The following is a 21,062-nucleotide window of genomic DNA, read 5'->3' on the forward strand; positions in this document are numbered from 1 at the left end:
TATTTCAAAACAAGAATTTATTGTGTTATAGTATAAAGACACTAAACACAAAACAAAGTGTTTAAAAACATGAACATTGACACAGAACAAAAGCAAGATTGTTTCAAGCCAATTCTGTAACCGTTTCACGTGAGAAATTCCAAGTGAAAGAAAGTTACATACCCAGGGTCACCCTACAGAAAGGATGGCACCGCTTTCATCTAATTCAAGCCCTATTTCAGGGCATCATAGCGTTGTCAGAAAAGTTGCATTATTTTGAGGGCTTGAGCGGTATGCAGGCGACCTTACCCACAGATCTACAAGGGAACCAATGGAGGAGCTTCTACTATAAACTAAAAGACCTGAGGTACATTCTTTTCTAATCTACCTTGCATTTTTTTGATTTGAGTATATTGAGAGGGAGGGGGACAGGTATTAAAGAGCAGCATAAATTTGGTTATTTAACTTCACTGTAGTCCCTGTGATAGCATAGGTCAACAAAACGTATAATGATTTGCACTACAACACCCATCTTCAACAAAATACATACAGCATGTCATAAAGCTTCTCTGAAAACATGTATTGTAGCATGGCAAGCCACCATATGAAAAGCAAAGGTACATGAATCTGAGATGATGTACTTGAACCATTTCTTCAGAGACATTACCTTGTGTCACAATAAGGTCTCTTTCCTGTGGACTATTTGATAATATCCATTATGTGAACCATTCACACATGAATTCCTCAAAGATCTGTCAAATCACTTCAATCAATACAGAGCAGTTAACACCAATATACATATTAAGTACCAGATTACTGCTCTTTCATATGAACCATATCCAAAAATAACCAGTTTGATTAACTCACAACAATAAAATTTTGCTAAACAAAGTCAGAGCAGAACTATTTCATTTGCTTAAAACTATTATTTTTGGCTCTAAGAAGAAACTGAATTCTATGTTTTAAAGGCTCATTGTGAAAATACATACACACATCAAATTTATATCCAAAGCTAGATTTTACCACTGAGTTTTAAAGGCCAAGAGATATTTTCAGCACAGTAGAAAAAATAGCAGTTCCTGAAGTATATTGTAACCTTACTTCACTGACAATATCCATAATTCAGTCACTGTATGAAATACTTCGCTGAAGCAAATCCATCTGAACTCTATCCACCCTGAGTTAAGCATCTATACTTCTTTTAAATGTTTTAAACATTAGGTAACAGAGAAGTATGTACAAGGCTATAAAACTTGTCAGTTATCATACAGCAGTAAGAAAAAAAACTGATCAGGCAATTTTCTGTTTGTTATTGTCGTTACTCATTCTGGGTTGGGTTTGGGTTTGGGGTTTTTTTTGGCTTTTGTTTATTTGTTTTTAAATCAAGTAGTTACTTGATTTAGACATTCATGCATTAACCGCTTGAATATTTTTTTTTTTTGAGTGCAACAATAAGGCAACAGTAAAAAAAAGTTATAGAAATTTTGCATATGTGTAAAGGTATTAAGTTTATAAAAGTGCTTCCTAAAAAGACAACCTAATCGAAGTATCAAAATATTACAGAGTGGTGAGAACAACTATTATTTCAATAAATGTTGCTCCATAGAAAAACATCAATCTGATTTAGGCTTCTTCCCCTTTTTTGGTGAAGTAAAAGCCTGGAAAAAAACCTGGTATGGCTGCATGGGACAAGCAAATTAAGAAAATATACTTTAGTCTAAACTTAAATAAGAAGGTCCACACTTTTTTGTCAAAACATTAAGCCTCTGTCAAAAATGTATTTTTTCTCTTTATAGTACAGGATTAAAAGACAAGATGATGCTTACAAGATAAAGAAATAATTTACATGAAAATATCTTCTGACAAAGCTTTTCAATCAAAATATTGTTTTGTAACATTCAAACATGACATACAACACAAAAGAAACAGTGAATGCAAACAAAAAATGTTATATGGATTGCTTTCAAACACATAAATAAATGAAATATTGGTGTAGGCAGTAGGGCTCATGCTGATGGCTAGCAGGAAATAACAGTGTGCAATTTATTTGGAAAAAAGCTCTAAAGTACAAATTACAAGCCCCATTACGGACTGCAGCAAGTTCAGTTATATCACTGCCATCCTCTCCTATCTCCAAAATAAATTCTTGGTTAAATCACTCACCCTAAATTACTCATACCTTTGCTTCAGAGATATGAATAACTATATACAAAAAGTAGTTTTATTTCACCATAGGGATAACATTGTACCTCTCTGCCAATGTCACTTGAAAAACCTTCCATGTCAAAACAATTTGACAGCAGATAAACAATTTAATAAATATGCAATGACCTTATTACAGTCCTTCAGCTAAGCATGTTAACTCATGCTGCTAGTTTTGTGATCACAGTGCATAGAATCCAAATGTAAAAAACCGGGGTGGCTTTTAAGGTAATGGTTGATCCTTTGCTTATAATCCAAATACATCCGAAACTTTCATAAGCTCTGTCATGCATCAATCTTTTTTGTGGCAGGAGCAAAACCTTTCCCTGGTACAATGTCCATTGCCGGCAATGGATGCACCAAAACCGCCAAGGAGCTCAGTGTTATTGCACAATATATGAAGACCTGGAATTCTTCCAAATGCTTAAAATAAAAATAATGGAATTATTCTGACATTTCTGGACACCTGCATTAATACTGTATGACTAATAAAAGCATGTCAGTTGCATGGACTGAACCAGCGATCAACATGCGCCCAGAATGCACACTAGTAAAAATGCAGTCAAAGGAAGTAGTCTTCATTGCCTATAGGTCACTTCCAGTCAAAGGTTAAAGTTCAAAGACTGAATGATCAAAGTGCTCATTTTCTCAGTAGGACTATCTTCTGCTACGAGGATCACAAAATGGTGGCATCAACATGTGTCATCTTTAAAATAAAAGAAGAGCATTTATGGAAAACACATAAACATTCGATGTCCAAATTAGCAAGGTGCTGTATGCAGAAACAATTCCTAGCCTAGACAGTAGCATGCAGTGGAAACGCACCAGTAGAATAATTCTGTGATTCTGTTCAATGAATACTCAGAAAAAAAGATAATATCAAACATACAACTCCCAAAACGCACATACATCACCCAAGCATATTAGTATTAGCAAATATTCCATTGAAAGGACAGTGATTTCCACACGTCATATTTAGAAAGCCATCCACCAGGAAAGTGAAAGACCAAATATGCTCAACGTTTTGCCCCCTTGAAGTACAGCAGGTCTACACCAGTTATCAAATTGAGAAATGCTTTTATAAGGAAAATCGAGTGGTAAGAGCTGGCAGAACGGGCTTCTCCTGATGCATTCTCAACCCTTCATACCCTTCATATGTATGTACATATATTCATTTACTTCAAGAATCAACACTAACTGTAGTTGACAGAATTATGCAAAAGTAATAGGTTACTCATATAACCCAACTATCTTAAACCTGAAAATAACTTACATTCACTAAATTTTAGATACTGTGATTGGACAGAACTTATTACAAAAAGGTGTATTCTATGCCAATCTTTCTGCATTACGCTCTAATGTTAGAAGTAAATATTTGTCTTTGAAATTCTTCTTCTATGACTTTCCCTTCCGTATCTCAACCTGCAGTATATTTATATCTGGTAACTGTAAATATTAAGTTTGTTAATAGAAAGCAAACTTACTGTCTGGCTGTTTTTAATGCACTTACTTGTAACCTCACACACCTGGAAAATTTAGCCTCATAAACAGTATTTTTACTGTTTACAGATTTAGCATGTATAAAGTAGCAGTGAACAATTCTACATACTCACTGGAAAACATTACGTCATCAATTGTATTACATGTAAAAACCCTCTTTATTTTGATAGTAGGGTACTGTTCATGTAAAAAAAGATTGGACAAGGATGCAAGAGAGATAGGAGTATTTAAACCATATACTAAAAATTTAGACCAAATATTGGAGAAAACACTTTCTACTGAAAAAAAAAAACCAAACAAAAAAAAAAACCCAAAACCCCAAAAGCAGTAAGGAGGTGCTGGCTGAAAACAAACACCATTGCCCTCTTTTTTTCACAAAAAAACTACCTCCTGACCACACCAAAGCCAGGCAACAGCTTTAGGAAACCATTTTTACCCTGGATGCCCAATGAAACTATCTGGAATGTCCTCTGTCTTTAACACAACATGATCAACTCTCAGATTGAAATTCAACGTACAGTTGAAGCAGACATTGGGTAAGACAGACAATCTAGAAATATTTGTAATTATCAAAGATCAGACATCTTGAAACAGGGCTTGCAAGGACATTAGTTTGGAGCAAACAAGGCTCCTTTATGCTGTGTATGGAGTTAAGTTACTTTGTTGGGGCAGGGATGAAATGAGAGATTAAAAACTGCAATAAGCTAAATGTAGAGACACATGTTTACGTATCAGAATGTATCTCAAAGCGCCACTTATCCTTCTGTGTTTATATTGGTTTGCTTTACATCAGCTCCCAATCATGCACTATTTCCTCCCAGCTAAATAAATTCCAGACACCTCCTGGAAACAAAACAATCCTTCAAATGCATATATTAAAAGTGATGACAGCCTTCCTCCTTTCCCTTCAAAGCATGGCGATTCAATTTCACATTACAGCTAAGCCAGTCCAATGGCTAGCTGACAAAAGAAGGGGCCAAACCAATGCATCCCCCTCCACAGGTTTTTGTATTAGAACAGGCGTTTATTTCACCTAGTAGTTACCCTTGGACAGTTGCTTTCCTTTCTTGGTTGGGATCAGGTTTTCTCCCCTAATTTACCCAGTTCAAAAGTGGTTAAACCACACAGATATATGACACTTCGGCTGAGGCACAAACAGAAAAAGAAGATGACTGAATTATGTATTCCAAGGGCTTGTAAATCTTCTCAGGTGTACACAGTGTTGAAGACAGTTCTTTTCCAGAGAAAGGTGGTTAAAATTAGCAGACAAGCTACACTTCCCATTTTAGTGTAACCCACCATTTCTTCAAACCCATTAAGAACACACTGAAAATGTAAAGGCCATGCCTTTGCACTCATTTTTTGTCCACAGCCGAGAACGAAATTATTTGTTACTGAGAGAAGGAGCAAGTGGCATGCAAACCTTGAAAGAAAAACCCTCTAGCATTATAAGAAATTTTATGTCCAATGGACATAAGACATGTTTTATTTTTTTAATGTAATAATATAGTGGTGTGGGGGAAGCCCAATGAACTTTTAATCATGACCACCTTTGTAATTAGTACTTAAAAAGGAAGTTAAAAAACAAATGAAAATATTACAAAGCAAAACAGTAAGAGTTATTTAAATGAACTGGCCCATTTTCATTTGCCTCAGGCTGGTTTTTAGGTTGCTCTGCATTTGGAGAGGGGTAGGGTTTTCTGACTTTCAGAAAACAGCCACTGTGTAGTTACTTCAAAGTAATTGACTCGTTCAGTGGACTATAAGAAGCTTGACAGTTTTGAGCCACAATTATGTATCAACTTTCAGTCAGATAACCCACATTTCTTTTCATACTCTTTTGGTGTTTTGCTTAACTCAAATTGAATTTAATGAATAAGAAATTTAAGTAGTATCTGTAGACTGTTCTCCTTGATAGGCTTCAATCCCAAATCAAAATGAGACTAGCACAAATTCAAAGTAGACAGAACGTATTTTAATCACAGGATAAAGCCAATAAATGGAAGTTTACTTCTCTCTAAAAATAATTGGCAAGTGAAAGAAAAAGTTAATAAAAACTCTCCCAAAATTGCCAATAAAGAGAAAGCAAAACTAGAAATGCACCAAACACATTACAATAGTGTGAAAACAGAAAGAGAAAGCGACTACTAAATAATCTGGGGAGGATGAAAAACCCAACCTTGCAGGCAATATGATTATTATTCTTGGAATCAATTTTAAACACAACATAATGCACAACACACAATAAGCAGTCCTGAGTTTCTTAAATACCTCAATCCCACGACATGCAGCATTCCTCTTAGTGTTATTGAAGTACTCTTGCTTTAGAGATACTATTAAGAGTATTGTGAGAACAGAGTTTAATTCTGTTACATTATCATATATCAAAAAAACATGGGTCTCAGCAAGTTTTTCTTGTTAAGGCATCCATGGGCTTTCAAGAATCTAATGGTGAAGGCTTTGGCATCTTCCTCTCCAGTCATTAACTCCTGCTGTCTCAAAACACCTGGTCTCATTTCATGTAGGGGATAGAACATGTGCTGGTGTGCAGAGGCAGTAAAAAAGAGAGGCTGTTTTATGGTGGAGCCTTCAGCGAAAGGCAGTGATGGGATCAACTCCTCCTGCACCACCCTAGCATACAATATTACCTGCTCTAACACATCCCTTCCCAAAATATACGGGCTTCCAATGATCACCATTTGTAAAGTATTTTCCTAGGGAAAGCAAAGAAAGTATTGGCCAACAAGAGAGGAGAGAAGAAAAGCATAGCCCATCTCTACCCTCTCCTTCTTTCTTTCCTCACCAGTAGAGAAGCACACACAGCTCTGAGAAGAGGTTAACACACGTTGGGCAGAAGAAAGAGGATGACAAATGTTGAGACAGAAGGAAGAAGCCACGCAGTATTAAGCCAGAGATAAAGCCCACGGAAAAAAGAAATAAAAAAAACCACCCAAACACACAGAACCAAACCAACACAACACTAGCACTATAGACACTATACGTAGCAATTTCAGTATGGTATTTTTTTTATCAAGTAATTTTATCATGTTGAATCTTATTACTATATTATTGACTATTAGTTCTTATGAGCCTTTAAGTCAGACAACCTTCCACACTGGAAATTCTGATTAACAGTGGAACTCTATTAAAACCCATAGCTGTTTACAAACATATAAGCACGTTTTAATCACTGTAAAAGCTCTGGAAGTATTACCACCAACAAGAAAAACCTCCGAGTTTAGAGCTAAACCTAGTTTTACTATGGACCTTACCCAAACACAAACTTAAGACTTGTCATGGACTAAGAACTTTCATTCAAACTCAATCCTACCATTTAAAACATATAAATCTGTGCTGTTTAAATTTCTATCAGGAATTATTAAAACGTGATATACAAAAATCACAGCACTGTATTTCAGAAACAGGATTTTAGTAAATTTTTGAAATTAAAAAAAAGAAGAGTTTAAGGCTTTGAATGTATTTATCCTACTTTCCTACGTTTTAATTGCCTTCAGCCTGAAAAAAACTTCAAAATTCCTGGTCCTAGTTATATACTTACCATGATACCACCATTTTGTTTTCTTTGGATTCTTGTTACATGTTCTTACATAAAATGAGTTATCTGGAGGTCGCCTCTGCAACAGAAGAAAAGACCTACAAATAATCAAATAATCCTTATATTGTAATACATGAGGTATTTAATAAGCTTATGAAACTCTTATCACATGAATGCAGTGAAAATGAGGTAACAGGCACAGCTAGACCTTTGTAAAGAAAAATCTCTTCAGGATTCAGGTAACAATTCTTACTGGAGATATGCTTAAACAAAAAAATAATGAAAAATAGCAAATGGTTTGGAGATAGATAGGGGGAGAAATATATAAGTAAATAAAAAACAAACAAAACAACCTGCAAGAAAGGAACAGCTGTTGTTCAAAAAACCCCAAATTAAATTCCATTGCAGTTTGGAATCTAATTCTGATATTAGATCCAATTTCACATGTGTAAGTCTCAGCTTGAAGTGGGTGAAAAAAAATGAACTTAAACATATATCTGATCAATACTTCATATTGTTCAGCTTCCTTCATAAGTATCGTCATTATGCAAAACCAAAGTCATAGGATACAATACAAAGCCATTTTGGGGATGTTTTTCTACCACATACACATGACTAGGACTGATTGAGATGTGACATAAATAGGCGTGTTTGGATAGCACAGATGTACAAGCTCTGACCACATTGACTTCCACAGATATTCCACTGCGAAAGAAAGGGTTGAGAGTAAAAGGTTAGACTCTTTACAAAAAAGGTCTAAGATATTAGTGCCACTCATGACCAAAAAAAGCAGCTTAGCACCATTTCCTTTCCTGAAATGAAAGTGATCGAGACTGCTGAAATAGTACAGCTGCAAAGCCTTACAAACATCTGCATTACAGACATTTCAGTAGCCATTTTGCACTGCCTTTAAAGACAGAGTAATTTTACAAAGAACTGTCCTAAAACATGATTTACCTTCACAATTAGTACAACTAGAAGGGTTCCGTTCACTTCTTTTCCAGTACTGATATATCACCAGGTTACCATGAAAACAGTGACAAAGTACTTACCACACTGTTTATTTTGCAGTTCTAGCTTAGTATTTTTTCAGTAGCAGAAATGTAAATATAGTAGTTTTGCCTATTTTAGAATTCGAGAAATGAAAGTCTCACTTTGCAAAGTATAAAACTATTAACTCGTACTTATTCTACTCCAACAGTGCTAAAAAAGTCCGTACCTTTTCTTTGCAGCTGGAAAGCATGCTAATAATGCTAAGACAAACAGATTGCACTGAGAGCGCTGGAGACCAGTCTTCTGTTAGAATGGATAAACAGATATGACCATTGCTATAAACATGAGGATGAACAGGAATATTGTCTCCAGTAAACATGACCTAAAAAAAACACCAACAAACATAATTGTAACTTATTGTCCATATTTAAAATAAGACTGTATTGCTTTTGGGAAGACAGTATCTTATTTAAGTGGATCTGCCATTTTCACTTACACTAAATAGTACACTTCATGTTGGGTTCATTCATTTTTGGAAACTACTACTTGAAAGATCAACTAGCCCAATGGAAGCCTAAATAGCTAGTGAAGATGAAGTTAAATAAATAGTTCAATGTAGGGCTTTTTTCTACGAATATCTATACAGCATAAAGACATCAAACTAATTCTTTTATATCTTGCAGCCTCAGTCTTTCATGTCCTAAGGAATGCAGCTGCCTAGCCAAACCACTGAATTTTAATAATTTCATAAGCCACAATGTTATACACCAGGAAACGATAATGAGATTCACAAATGAGTATTTCTATAAACCTGGACACAATAGATATTTAAGTTCCAGACAACTCATTCACATTCCAGCATGAGGAGTAAAATGCCTCAGTTTTACTAAATATAAAATAAAGAACTTGTACACGAAGTATGTTACCATAGAGGATGTAATTTTAGATCACTATTTCAAATGGAATATGTTTTTACTTGACATGGACAACTATGGAAGAACCGCATCTAGAACCTTAATTCCTTTCTACTGAAAGACAGTATCACAGTCAAAAAATGGTTAAGAATAGCAATTTGACAGCTATTGCTGACATCAAGTTTTTGGTCAAACACATAGCTGGCTCAGGACCAGAGGAAACGGAGTAAAAGTGAAACCTTCATAGCAGCATTAGCCTCCTGAGTTCCTTATGCAACATAAGGTTAATGGATGGACTCTATCTTAAAGGTCTTTCCCAACCTAAACAATCCTATGGTTCTATAACCACTGTCATCTTTTAGGCAACGACATAATAAATGTCTAACACTCATAACCATACTACCCAGAAGCCTTGTTTCCTACATTATATAGATAGGTGTACAAATGGGTATACATGTACACAACACACCTCATCACTGACTATAAGAAAGAAGCAACACCATCACACAGGAAATTGAAATTAAAGAGCTTAACCTATCTGCCAAATGGCAAGTAAGTTTTACGGCAGCAGAAGAACTGAATGCAGAACAATCTTTCACAGGTCTTCAAACTGGTACTTTTTAAGCATTGAAGAGCTTACCTTCATAATCCAGTAATGTATTCCTTTTAAAGGAAAACCAGAACTAAGCATACTAGGTAAGTAGAAGCATGCACACTATGATAGACAACATACATTTAAGGGCAGAAAACAACCAAGTGATTAAGCGGCAGAAGCGTAAACTGTCAATTCACAGCAAGTAGATTTACAAGGCAGAGAATCATGACCCAGAGGTTTGTAATATACAACTAACTTACTGCACAGCAGCATTTTAATATATGGAAATTCTAGCCATCTACAACAATCAATAAACAAAACAAACAATACAGTACTTCAATTCTTAATTGTTTTCTGTGCTAGAAGTCAGTGTATATGTACAGATCTAATTTGCTGTTTAACAATAAATTGCACAGAGCCACACACAGAGAGGTTGGGTAATGAGTACAAACAGTACCTACTCTGAATCAAATGAAAGTGTCTATTCATGAGGTGCAGAAGTACAGGTGGCTGGTTTGTTCCTTAAAACCTAAGACTAAAAAAGTCAGCCTTCTAGTTTTCATCACAGTGCCTAAAAATATGTAATGTTTATCGTTTAAGTGTCTCTCACAGGTCCAGGCTTCAGTTTCCATACCAATGAGAAAAGTGTCAGAGATTACTCTTGGACCTTTGAGCTGAAACATATAGGAAAAGAACTAAGGCACTCTTGCTTCTCTTCTTCCTTCTTCAGAAAAGCAGGGGTGACAGCCAAACACTATTCCTGCCACCTATGTTTTGTAACGTTTCCCTCAGGTAACGGAGGGGTGGATGTACAGAGCTCATTCTGCAACCTAGTTGTATTGCTGCCCATTCAGTTCTTTACCTTGCCATGAAAGCAACACACTATCTCACACCTCAGTTATAACCCCTAGATCCCTGGGGCCTCTCAAACATGTCATGTATCTACGACAATCCATAAAACAAGCACAATATTTCTCCAGCTGTATTAACAATGGCAGCAGAGAAGATAAGAGGCTTAAAAACAAACCAGTTTGTTGTTTACTCCGCTCTTACACTGCAGTAAAAGATCTTCCCACTTTAGCTTGTGTTGCTTTTTCATGCGGTAAGAGTATCAGCCTCAAAGAAGCCTCCAGTTTACACTGCTCTCCTATGAAACCAACTAAACCGTCAGAGCACTACACCTCACTACAGTCATTTTTAAAAGAAAAAGCATCTGCACAATGTATTTAATACAAATTAAAGTAACTAAACCTCACATTAGGATATGTGGATGATATTTATATTCAGCATGTGTCACACAGCTATAACCTAAAGGTAGCATCAAGCAAGAAGGAAGAAAGCGGTTACCTGAGGCGAATCAAAAGGATACCGACTACTGAACTTAAATAGAAGCTGAAATTTCTCCCCTTCATATAGTGTTCCCGGAGCACCTTCCATGTCTACAATCCACCTAAGGAACAGGGGAAAAAACTGTTAGTATTGTGGACTGACAAATCGTAACTTTACTCCTGGAGCACAGGACTAATCAAATCAATTACTAATCACAGAAATCTTATGAACTCTCCGTTAGTATCACAACAATCACAAATGTGAACAACACATCAAGACTACAATTGAAAGAAACAAGCCTGGTATTTGACATACAGGCACTGATATAGTGCTGAAAGTTATACAAGTAATTATGTCTTGAACTCAACACAGGCCCACCGGTTCCAAATAAAGTGGCTGTTAATGTGAGACAACAAAGCTGAAACAAAAGATCTGTTCTAAAGTCTATTACAACACAGAAACAGGTTTGGAAGGAAATAAACCAGTACACAGTCTCTTTCATGTTGTTTTACTTTTCTGTGAAGGAAACATTCAATACAGTTTATCAAAATCTGTAACCGAGGGGGAAAGGCAATGCTCCTCTTGCACATACATCTGTGAAAAATTCAGAAATTAAACTGTATATAACCTGGCAGGTAGTGGTACCAAAACTGGAAAAGTTAATAGTTAATAAGAATGAAAAAGTCACAGAAAATTAAAAAAAAAAAAACAACCAAACAACACCACACTAAAAAGGATGATTTACAACTGTAATAAAGAGAACACCTCAATGCATCACAGTATTCTTTGTCCTCTGCTTCTGCAGAGGGCAGGGGGGGTGTTTGGTGTGGGTTTTTTATTGTTGTTGGTTTTGGGTTGGGTTGTTGAGGTTTTTTTAACCCAGTCAAAAACAGATGCTTTGCATGTGGTTCAACACCTACAGCAACACTCTGCTGCTATCTAACTTCTGTCATTTTGGAGTTCTATTGTTGATCACTCAACACCATCCTCTGCAGCATTACTTCCCCATTTCTGTCTTTCACCCTCGATTGAATTTTACATGTTTGAGCAACAAAGTAAAGTAAAGATTCAGCAAGACACTACAAAAATACTCAGGTCAGATTCACATCAGGCTTAAGACGAGATTTTTTTCAGAACAGCAATGTATTCGGGAAAGTCAACATCTCCTCCAGTTGGCAGTCCTGATAATCCTACTTCCCAGGCTCTCCATTTTCCTGTTATATATAGTCCCCCTGTGTATTTAAGCCCTACACATTTTCTATATGCCTCTCTGACTTTTTTTTTCTTTTTTCTTTTTTTTCCTTTTTTTTTTTTTTTTTTTTTTGAGAAAAGCTGCTTCACTACTGCAAGGCTAGCTGTCACACTTTTCAGGAGGAATGCATCTCAGCAGTAGCATGGTGATGGCTGTACTAGCGTTCCACATCCTAACTGTACAAAGACTCCTTAGATTTAATCTATCTGCACTCCATATCACTCATCTCTTCCTGTGCCTTCTGATTCTACATTTATACACATGATGCACCAACACTCTTCAGCTTTATTAGTCCTTGTGATTCAGAATTTCCACTTTCAAGTTTTTTTGAACAGTTTCATTTACTAAGTAGAAGATAATTCTGCCTGGACATTGCTCCTTTTATGGTCAAGGAATCACTAGAACCCATCTTTTCTGTGCGCTTTACGGTTTAGCCACCTCAAATTTCTAATCCTTGTGTATTTAAAACAGATGACTGCTTAACATTTCAAATGACCCAGTCACATCATGGGATCCAACTATTTTATTCAACAACATTCAAATCCAAGCTAGTATTGCTACACAAATCTTTACTGCACCAGTTCAAAACTGCAACTTGATTAATGAACTCAGAACATGCTGCTTGGCACCAAAAACCCTCAAAGAGAAAAATATACAATGCTGCCTGTGACAGGAAGCTTCTTACACAGTGACAATTCCAAAATCTAGCATGACAGTAAAAAGGAAGTTTTTATTTGCAAGGTATTGAAAGGTATAAAAATTGTATATAGCAGAAAAACAATGAAGTAGTACTCTGGAAACAGAGACATTCTAAGAAAAATGGAAATCCACAAAAAGACAAAAACCCACAATATTTTTTTCCTTTTCCATCTCTTCATTTGCTGTAAGCTTTCACTTAGGGTTTTTTTTGTTTGTTTAAATAAGTGAAACATTTAAATTTAAACTTTCAATATTAGATTGAGTTCTTTTATCAGAAAACTTAAGTATTTTGTTTCCCAAAGAAAATCCAAAGTAAAGCAAGAAACAAGCTGTAATTCGGCAATTGTACAGCAGTTTAATATTTGTACTAAATTCTGGAAAGTGGTATTTCAATGTGTTTTAGTCATATTCATCTGCATGACGTATCATCAAAAAAAGCATCATTTAAAAATAGAAGTGTTTAACTCAGTATATACAAGGCTCAGAAAAGCCTCATGTAACATGGTCTGAGTGCCACCACCAAAAATGTAGATGTGAAGCAGTACTAAAGTCAGCTCTCTGTTAAATTGATCCAAATCCATGTTTAAATTGATCCATCAATCAATGATGTAGTCCAGAACATACAGTCTGAAATTCATACTCTTATAAATTTTTTACACCTGCTAAGATTTTTTTTAACTTTCTCTAAAATTAAACTAAGAAAATTATCTAAAAGAGAAGTCAACACAGTCTAAATATTTTAATTTCAATTAAAAAAAGTCTAAATTAATACCAGGAACAACAACTGTCCATTTCAATGGACAGAACACAGAATATTTAACCATGTTTCTCTTTCCATTTCACTAATCACAGAAAAAAGTGCAGCAGGGAGGAAAGTGCAAACAAATGTACTTAGATAACTTTACTCTTTGAAGAAGTTTCCACTACTTGCTTCAGAGAAGGAAGGTAATGGAAATTAACAGCTACAAAATATACTCAACGCAAATAATGTAGAAACTAAATCGGCTACTCCACTATTTCAATAAATCTAGAGGGGTTTCAGAAGTTAGTAGCTATGAAAGATTGCTAAATTATTTTATTCTAAAATATGCAGAAGCTTTTACCAATTGACATTTTGTTAAACAGTTAAATGCCTAATAAAAATTAAATGAATTCACTATCCGGTTCCCGAGAGTGTCCAGCACATTATTACAATACGCTCATTAAGTAGAACAATGTTTCACTCCCTAGACTAAAAACATAAAATCAGAATATTACTTGGATTAAGTGGTGAAGTGGCATGCAGAGAACTTCTCCTTACTTACGCTATTCAGCTTGATAGCAAAAATGTAACAGTATATATCTATATACTTACTGTGTGATTGAATTTTGTACACTCTTTTCATTTAGAGTCATTCCTGGAGGTGGATCATTTTGCAATGCCAACAGCTCTTTTTGTAATCGTTTCTATAAAGAAATTGTATAGAATATTTGAAATATTAACTGAAGTTCAACAATAAACAAGCACACTAAAATACATTCCATCAATTATTAAAAGGTAGAAAGTTTTATTTGAAAACGTAAATGAAAGATGAGAAAGAGGGAAGGACTCCTCTCCTAGAAAGTAAACTAAAAAGTCACAGGCCTTAAACTTACTTGTTTGGTAAAATGCAACTGACACATTTGCAACGCTGCTAAATGAAGAACTGTTGTATACAAGATACAACAAAATCCTGAATACCTCTGTGTATTACAAAGATGTTAATCAGAACTCTACACCTAGCAGTGAACATTTCATATTCCCTTGATAGCATCAGATTTACAATTAATTCTCCCAAGATTCTAACAGCACAACTCGTCCTCCTTTAAATAATTTAAGACACTTCTATCTAGCACCTGTGCAAGCCTTTGCCTTGTTCCAAGTCACACCAGAGGACAGAAAACTAAACAAGACTATGTGATGTGCAGAACACAAACTGTTTTATAACTTTATAGTAACTGTACCTTAGAACCTACAAAGTCAGAGCATTTAGAAGTGTTACACCAGTATCTCAGGTAATTCCTACCTATTTTGACAGGAATAAATGAGTAACTGCAACCAGCAGCTTCTGTAACTACCACCAGAACAATCTATGGAGCATGTGAAACACAACCTCTGTAAGATGCCATCATTGGCACTGCTTTCAGAGTGTCTTTTCTCCATATAAACAGTTATGCAGTATGATTTATCTTTCCAAGCCATCTAGATAACGAAAATTTCAAGACTTTCTCATTTCTTACTCTCCTTTTTGCTGCCAACAATTTTGAGGTTTACTGCCTACCAGTCCACTTCCACCACCCTACTAGTCAAAGTTACCGTACACTCAGGAGGAATAAAAATATATGATTTGGGGGTTTAGTATCTAATTTTGATTCAACACACAATTTTTTAAAATGTAGGTTTATCATGCATTTCTAGCTGTTTCTTACTAATTTTCCAAACAACTTTCCTGCTGCTTAGCAGAACATAAAAAAATCCACAGGGGAAAATAAAGCATTCATTTGTCAACACAGAAGAGATTCAGTATCTCATTAATACCATTGAAATAGGACTACAAAAAATTCAGACACACAACTCCTAAAGAAAAGGCCCTCATACGCTCATAATTATTTCAGTTATTCTGAAATAACTTCCTGTCTCTATCAAGCAGCTCTGAAAACTTGCTTTGGACTTCTATTTTGAAAGTTTCTACCTTGAACCCAGATGCACACTTTAAAAAGCCTTTTATTTGCAAGCAATTAAACAAATGTTTTGAATTGAAATGTTATGTCATAAAAGAATTGTAAAGGCTGTTATAATTGGTGTACAAACAAAATGAAAAAAACAATGCTAGCTCTATCATAAAAAAGCTACACACACTACTAACACAGTGAAAAACAGATTAGACTCCTGGTGGTCATCCTTTGCCTCCTGCAGAGTTTAAGAAAATTTCAAATTATAAACACCAACAGTGTTCAATACCACTATTATGAAATAAACTGCAAAAGAACAAAGTTCCAAACCCATTTTACAGATCCTTAATTTGAGTGGCAGAGATGTTTTGAAGTCAGTTCTCTTTGTGATACCTTCCCAAGACCACCATCAATTAAACCTCAGTGGTAGTCAACCTGTGTACACCTTGTCATATAGACTGTCATACAGAGAAATATTTAAGAAGTTCCAAAATTAAAACCTTCTGTGATAAGGCAAATTCAAATCCCTTCCCTTAAAAAGGAGACTTGGAAATAACAGGTAAAAAATAGTAAAGAACAAATGTATGTGAGAACAGCAGATAATTCTGTACATCCACGTAGACCAACTATACAACTCTGTCTTTGCAAAAAGGAACCTAAATCCACTTTAAATGAAAAGCAGCCACATTAAGGTATCACTATCTGGACACACACAGTAATTTGAAAAGAGGAAATTTTGTTTGTTCTGCATCCTTCCAAAAATCCCATTTATCAACATTTAAACTATCCTCTTATTTGAGGCTTGTACCTTTAGCCCTTTTCTCCAGCAACCATCTTCTCAGTCTAAAACAGTCTCAGTCACTCTTTTTTATCCATCTCACCAGTGCAAGAATATTCTCTCCAACTGCTTCACAGCTTTTCAGGTCTCACATAAAATACTGATCGTTTGTTCTAAAAAACCTTTTACACAAAGGGAAAAAAATTAAATTATGTACTTGAGCAGCAGAGTACCACTGAAGTGCTCAGTTCCTCTGATCTTAAAACATTTGCTGACACATGGGGGCCTGTTCAATAAATACAAAAAATACATACAGGCAACGCATTGCTTTTCATCAGTTGCAATACAAAATACACTGAGATCCAAAAATGCATCCCAGAGAAATAACACTAGATACTATCTACACTTTGGGTCAAAAGTAGACAGTAAACGAAATCATATTTTTGAAGACCAAAAAAATTATTGTTTCCAAGTTAGCCAGTTCGAACAAGTATCAACATAAGTTCAGTCTGACCTGTATTTGCAGCTCTCCATGAGAATATCAATAAAAAAACCCTATGTCATTCCCATATAAAGCTGAAAAGAGCACGTTGAGTAGAAAATGGATATGTTATCTGACTATTTAGCCAAAGAAAGTCAATGAGCTAGAAAAGCAAGCCTGTAACATTGCTAGTGTTGTAATGAAATGAAAACAAGCTTTAGCAAATAAATTTATCATTTTGAAATAAGGGAATCCACAAAGAAAATCTGTGATCACCTATTACGCATAGAGAGCTACAGAGCAATTCTGATTAAAAGTAAGTTCCTGGGCACAGCTCCACACTGGAAAGGTTGGGAGGGGACGCAGAGGTCAAGGAACCCACAGCTCTTCTAGACTTGTTCTTCATTCAGAGCAATGTCCCAAGGAGAACCCAGTATCAGCAAAAGCTGTTACTCCTTTCAGCCCTACTGTAACCACTCTCACCCTATGCCTATCTGAAGTATTACCCATGTTCTCCATTATACTATGCCCTGATGGATTTCATGTATCTCAATATTGCTTCCCTGAAGGGTGAGGCCAAGGAAAAAAAAAAAAAGAAAAAAAAAAGACAAAAACCCTTAACACCCACACACACCAAACGAAAAGGATCTTGCCTCAGAATTGCAGGCAATCACAACGGAAGACCAACAACTGCTATTTGAGCTGGCACAGAAGCTTTTCAATTTTATTCTCCCCAGCTATACTGGCTTATCTTGGATAACTTCCCTTGAAATTAAATGACAAAAATACCATTTTATAACAAATTCCTAGATTTCTCCAGTCCTCACAGTGACAAGAACTCTAAAAGCGTTAGACAGCTCAAGGAGAAACAAATGCTTTTAAAGATTTCCTAAGTATTACTACTCTCGCCACTACAGACAGAAGCAAGGCAAACTCTACACAGAATTACTTCTATTGGACCAACTAATACACATTTAATATGTGATGCTTGTGAGAATATAAGCCCTTATTTGGTTTTTTTCCCAACTGGAATAATAAAATAATACTCTCTCTTTTACAACGTACTACTGTTCCATCAACTATGCCATACAAATTAACCACACCTTATCTGATGAACATAGTTGGGTATCTTTAATAGGATTTCACAGACACTTTCAAAATTTCATTTCTTCTATCAAGCATCAACTCATTTCTGTACAGACTAACAAACAGCTGCCTATAGACCTTTTCCAGAAGAAGGTCGAGAGTAATCTGTAACAACTGTAACAAAATGGTAGAGGGCATCGTGGCCTACCAACCAGAATTCATTCAAATACTGAAACAATGTTTTACAAGAGGGGCTAACTAATATTTAGAAAATTGTCTTTTAATCAACGCCTCTCGTCAGTACATTCCAATGTTTGACTCCCCTCATGGTATAAAATATTTCTTTTATATATTATTGGAGTATCTCATGTTCCAATTTGTGTTTTGCCCCTTGTCTTCCCACTGTGGCTCCATTTCCCCCAACACCCCCCATTAGGTTGTTGTAGGCATGAGAAAGACCCTCTCTTTGCCTTCTTAAAGGCGAAGAAATCCAGTCATCTCTGTGTACATCATGTAGTTCAGCCACTAACCATCTTGGTGGCCATCTGCTGGACTCACTCCAGTACATCAATGTCTGCCTTGTACTGGGGCTCCCTAAAGAAACTGCTCCAGATGTGGTCTCAAGTGTCAGAGGGGAAGGAGCACTCCCCTTGGGCTGCTGGCTATATGCATGCACAGCCCAATATGCAGCTAAGCGTATTCAGAAAATTTGGAAAATAATCTCTACAGATATTATGAAGGACTATTTTTTCTTCCTCTCTCCCTTACCACAACTTAAAATAATTTGTCTCATGTTGTGTTTCATTAATAAACAAAACTGGATTATCACGAGCCAGATCTAGGTTTTTTTTTTAAAAAATCATTCTTAAATTAAGCCCTTGAAGGCCAGACTCACACAGTTTAATTAGGAAATTGAGCTCCTGGTTACCACAGTAACTCAGAAAACGTCTGAAGTTTAAATGCAACAACTTGAAATTAATTCCTCTCTGGTGTTTAGCAATATTTGCACTAGCTAACCAAAGAGGTTACAAAGAACATTGATTTTCTCAGGGTAACGCTATCTAAAGACTACTGTAACATCATGCACAAATCCAGAAACATGTACTCTTAGCTTCGAGATAATTCAGTTATGCGCTTCTTAAAAAAACATGACTGATATACCAAGCCCACACATCACATACAAAAGGCACACTGCAACTGCAAGTTTCTGAAATTAAGCTTTTAAAAAGGAACAATTTCAGAGGGGAAAAAAAGCCTTCCTTGTATTTGACAGCCATGAATACAGAAAACTTTGAGGCACAAAATTCTTGAGAATTAGCAGCAACATACATAGCCAGAGAAAGTATAATGGATTAACACTTTTCAGACAATTTTAACTGTCTCTTATTTGTAGAATCTGAGAAATTTAACACTTGAAGATACCTCAGGGAAGTCACCTCTCCATCTTTCTAACATAAGGATGGATTAAAGATTCTTAAAATATCCTTGTAGTTAAAAACCTTTAACATTTTCCATATCACCCTATCTCTTGCTTTTATAATTAGAAGAATTTTCTTCACAGTAAGAGGTCTAGGTGATTTAATAAATTATGTCAAATTACTTCTCTTGGTCTTCATGGATACAGAAGTGAATTCTTTTACCTATTTGAACTTACTTCTTCCTCAGTCTTTACTCAACTAAACACTTCATTCTTTTAAGCCAGTGCAGACGGCCCTCGAAATACCCTTTAGTAGTCCCCTCAGCTGGACAGAAAACACCCACTCTTAGACACCCAGCTGAAACAAGAGTGATTTTACTACAACCAAACTACAGCTGTGATACCTTGAGAAGTGGTCTTTGCAGTTAATAAGGAAAAAAACTCCACCAATTTCTATTTTAATGATTTATTTATATAGATATATGTAAAATGATTTAATAATGATTTTAACACATTTTTCTTGTGAGTTTATTCACATGTCACACTAATGCAAGACAAAAATATTTGCAGTCAGAATACAGCTACTGCTCCACTTTCACAATAGTTACCACGCAGTAAAGGGAGGAAATCGTTAGTTCAATGTGATTCTTCTGAAACTCATTTTGCCTACTTTTTATCTAGGTACTCACAAGTTGCCTATTATGTCCTATAGGTATCAGAGACTATTCGGTTCACTGATTTCCAGAAGCCACCCTTCCACATGACAGCAGAATTAAAAAACAGCATTTATAATCTGCAAACTCAAAGTAATTGTCAAAAACCTCAGATTCAGTTGTTTAAACAGTTAAATATACCCCAAACCAACCCCCCAGTTGAATCCTAGTGACTAACATAATATCCAATGCCTAAAAGGTATTGAATCTGTCCTTTTGTTTGGTCTGATTTATTAAGTATCGGTGTCATCTGTACTTCCCTTTTCTATTCACAGGCTCATACCTTTCTTCATCTTTCTAGTAATTTACAAAACCTTTTTTTAATACTTTTTGGATCTGCTGATTTAAAACAATGAACCATGGACAGATTTCAGTCTTACATGCTCGTCCCTTTCTTTCATATTGAGCTTTAGCAGTAATTACTTATTTTCACTGTTCTGTACAAAGCCTTTTCAATCTTCCAAGTCACTAAATAGCTTCTCATGTAGCCATACTGCTTTTACTATTATTCCTATATTTTTTCCACATTGAGACAGCTTGTCACTGTAATTTAGTATTTTCTTCTAGAAACTTGTAGCCCTTCAACACTCTTGATTATAAGGAGTCCCTCTTTATCTACAGATCTCCAGCTATGTTCAGACATGCATATCTAAAGTCAGTATCATTATTACTTCTGCTTTTTTTCTTACTATGGATCAGGAATACCTTTTTTTTTGATCACATATTCAAGTTGCTTTCAGCCTCTCAACCAGCTCCTTTAAGTCAAAAGACAAGCTAGTGTAGCTACTCACTCCCACAGTAACTTCCAAAGAGATATTTTCTATACACTGATATGCTCTGGAAGGTGAGAATTCTACACAAAGTATCACCAGGATCC

At 35.6% G+C, this 21,062-nt stretch overlaps 1 protein-coding gene across 4 annotated transcripts in view; it reads right to left on the minus strand.

Annotated features, from left to right (window-relative positions):
* Window positions 1–21,062, minus strand: part of UBE2W (ubiquitin conjugating enzyme E2 W) — a 32,621-nt gene continuing 11,559 nt past the window's right edge. For 2 of the 4 annotated variants that reach the window (XM_040585626.1, XM_040585628.1), the window contains exons 2-6: window positions 14,374–14,465; window positions 11,087–11,189; window positions 8,457–8,612; window positions 7,241–7,316; window positions 1–2,887 (exon numbers count right to left, since the gene is read on the minus strand). In XM_040585626.1, coding sequence (XP_040441560.1) covers window positions 2,874–2,887; window positions 7,241–7,316; window positions 8,457–8,612; window positions 11,087–11,189; window positions 14,374–14,465 — 441 coding nt within the window. In that variant the 3' untranslated portion in view covers window positions 1–2,873. Of the gene's footprint in view, window positions 2,888–7,240; window positions 7,336–8,456; window positions 8,613–11,086; window positions 11,190–14,373; window positions 14,466–16,518; window positions 16,663–21,062 lie in introns of those variants that run through there. The other 2 variants (XM_040585629.1, XR_005826679.1) reach the window with 2 other exon arrangements.

This window comes from Falco naumanni, chromosome 3, assembly GCF_017639655.2.
Source record: "Falco naumanni isolate bFalNau1 chromosome 3, bFalNau1.pat, whole genome shotgun sequence".
Lineage (NCBI taxonomy): Eukaryota > Metazoa > Chordata > Aves > Falconiformes > Falconidae > Falco > Falco naumanni.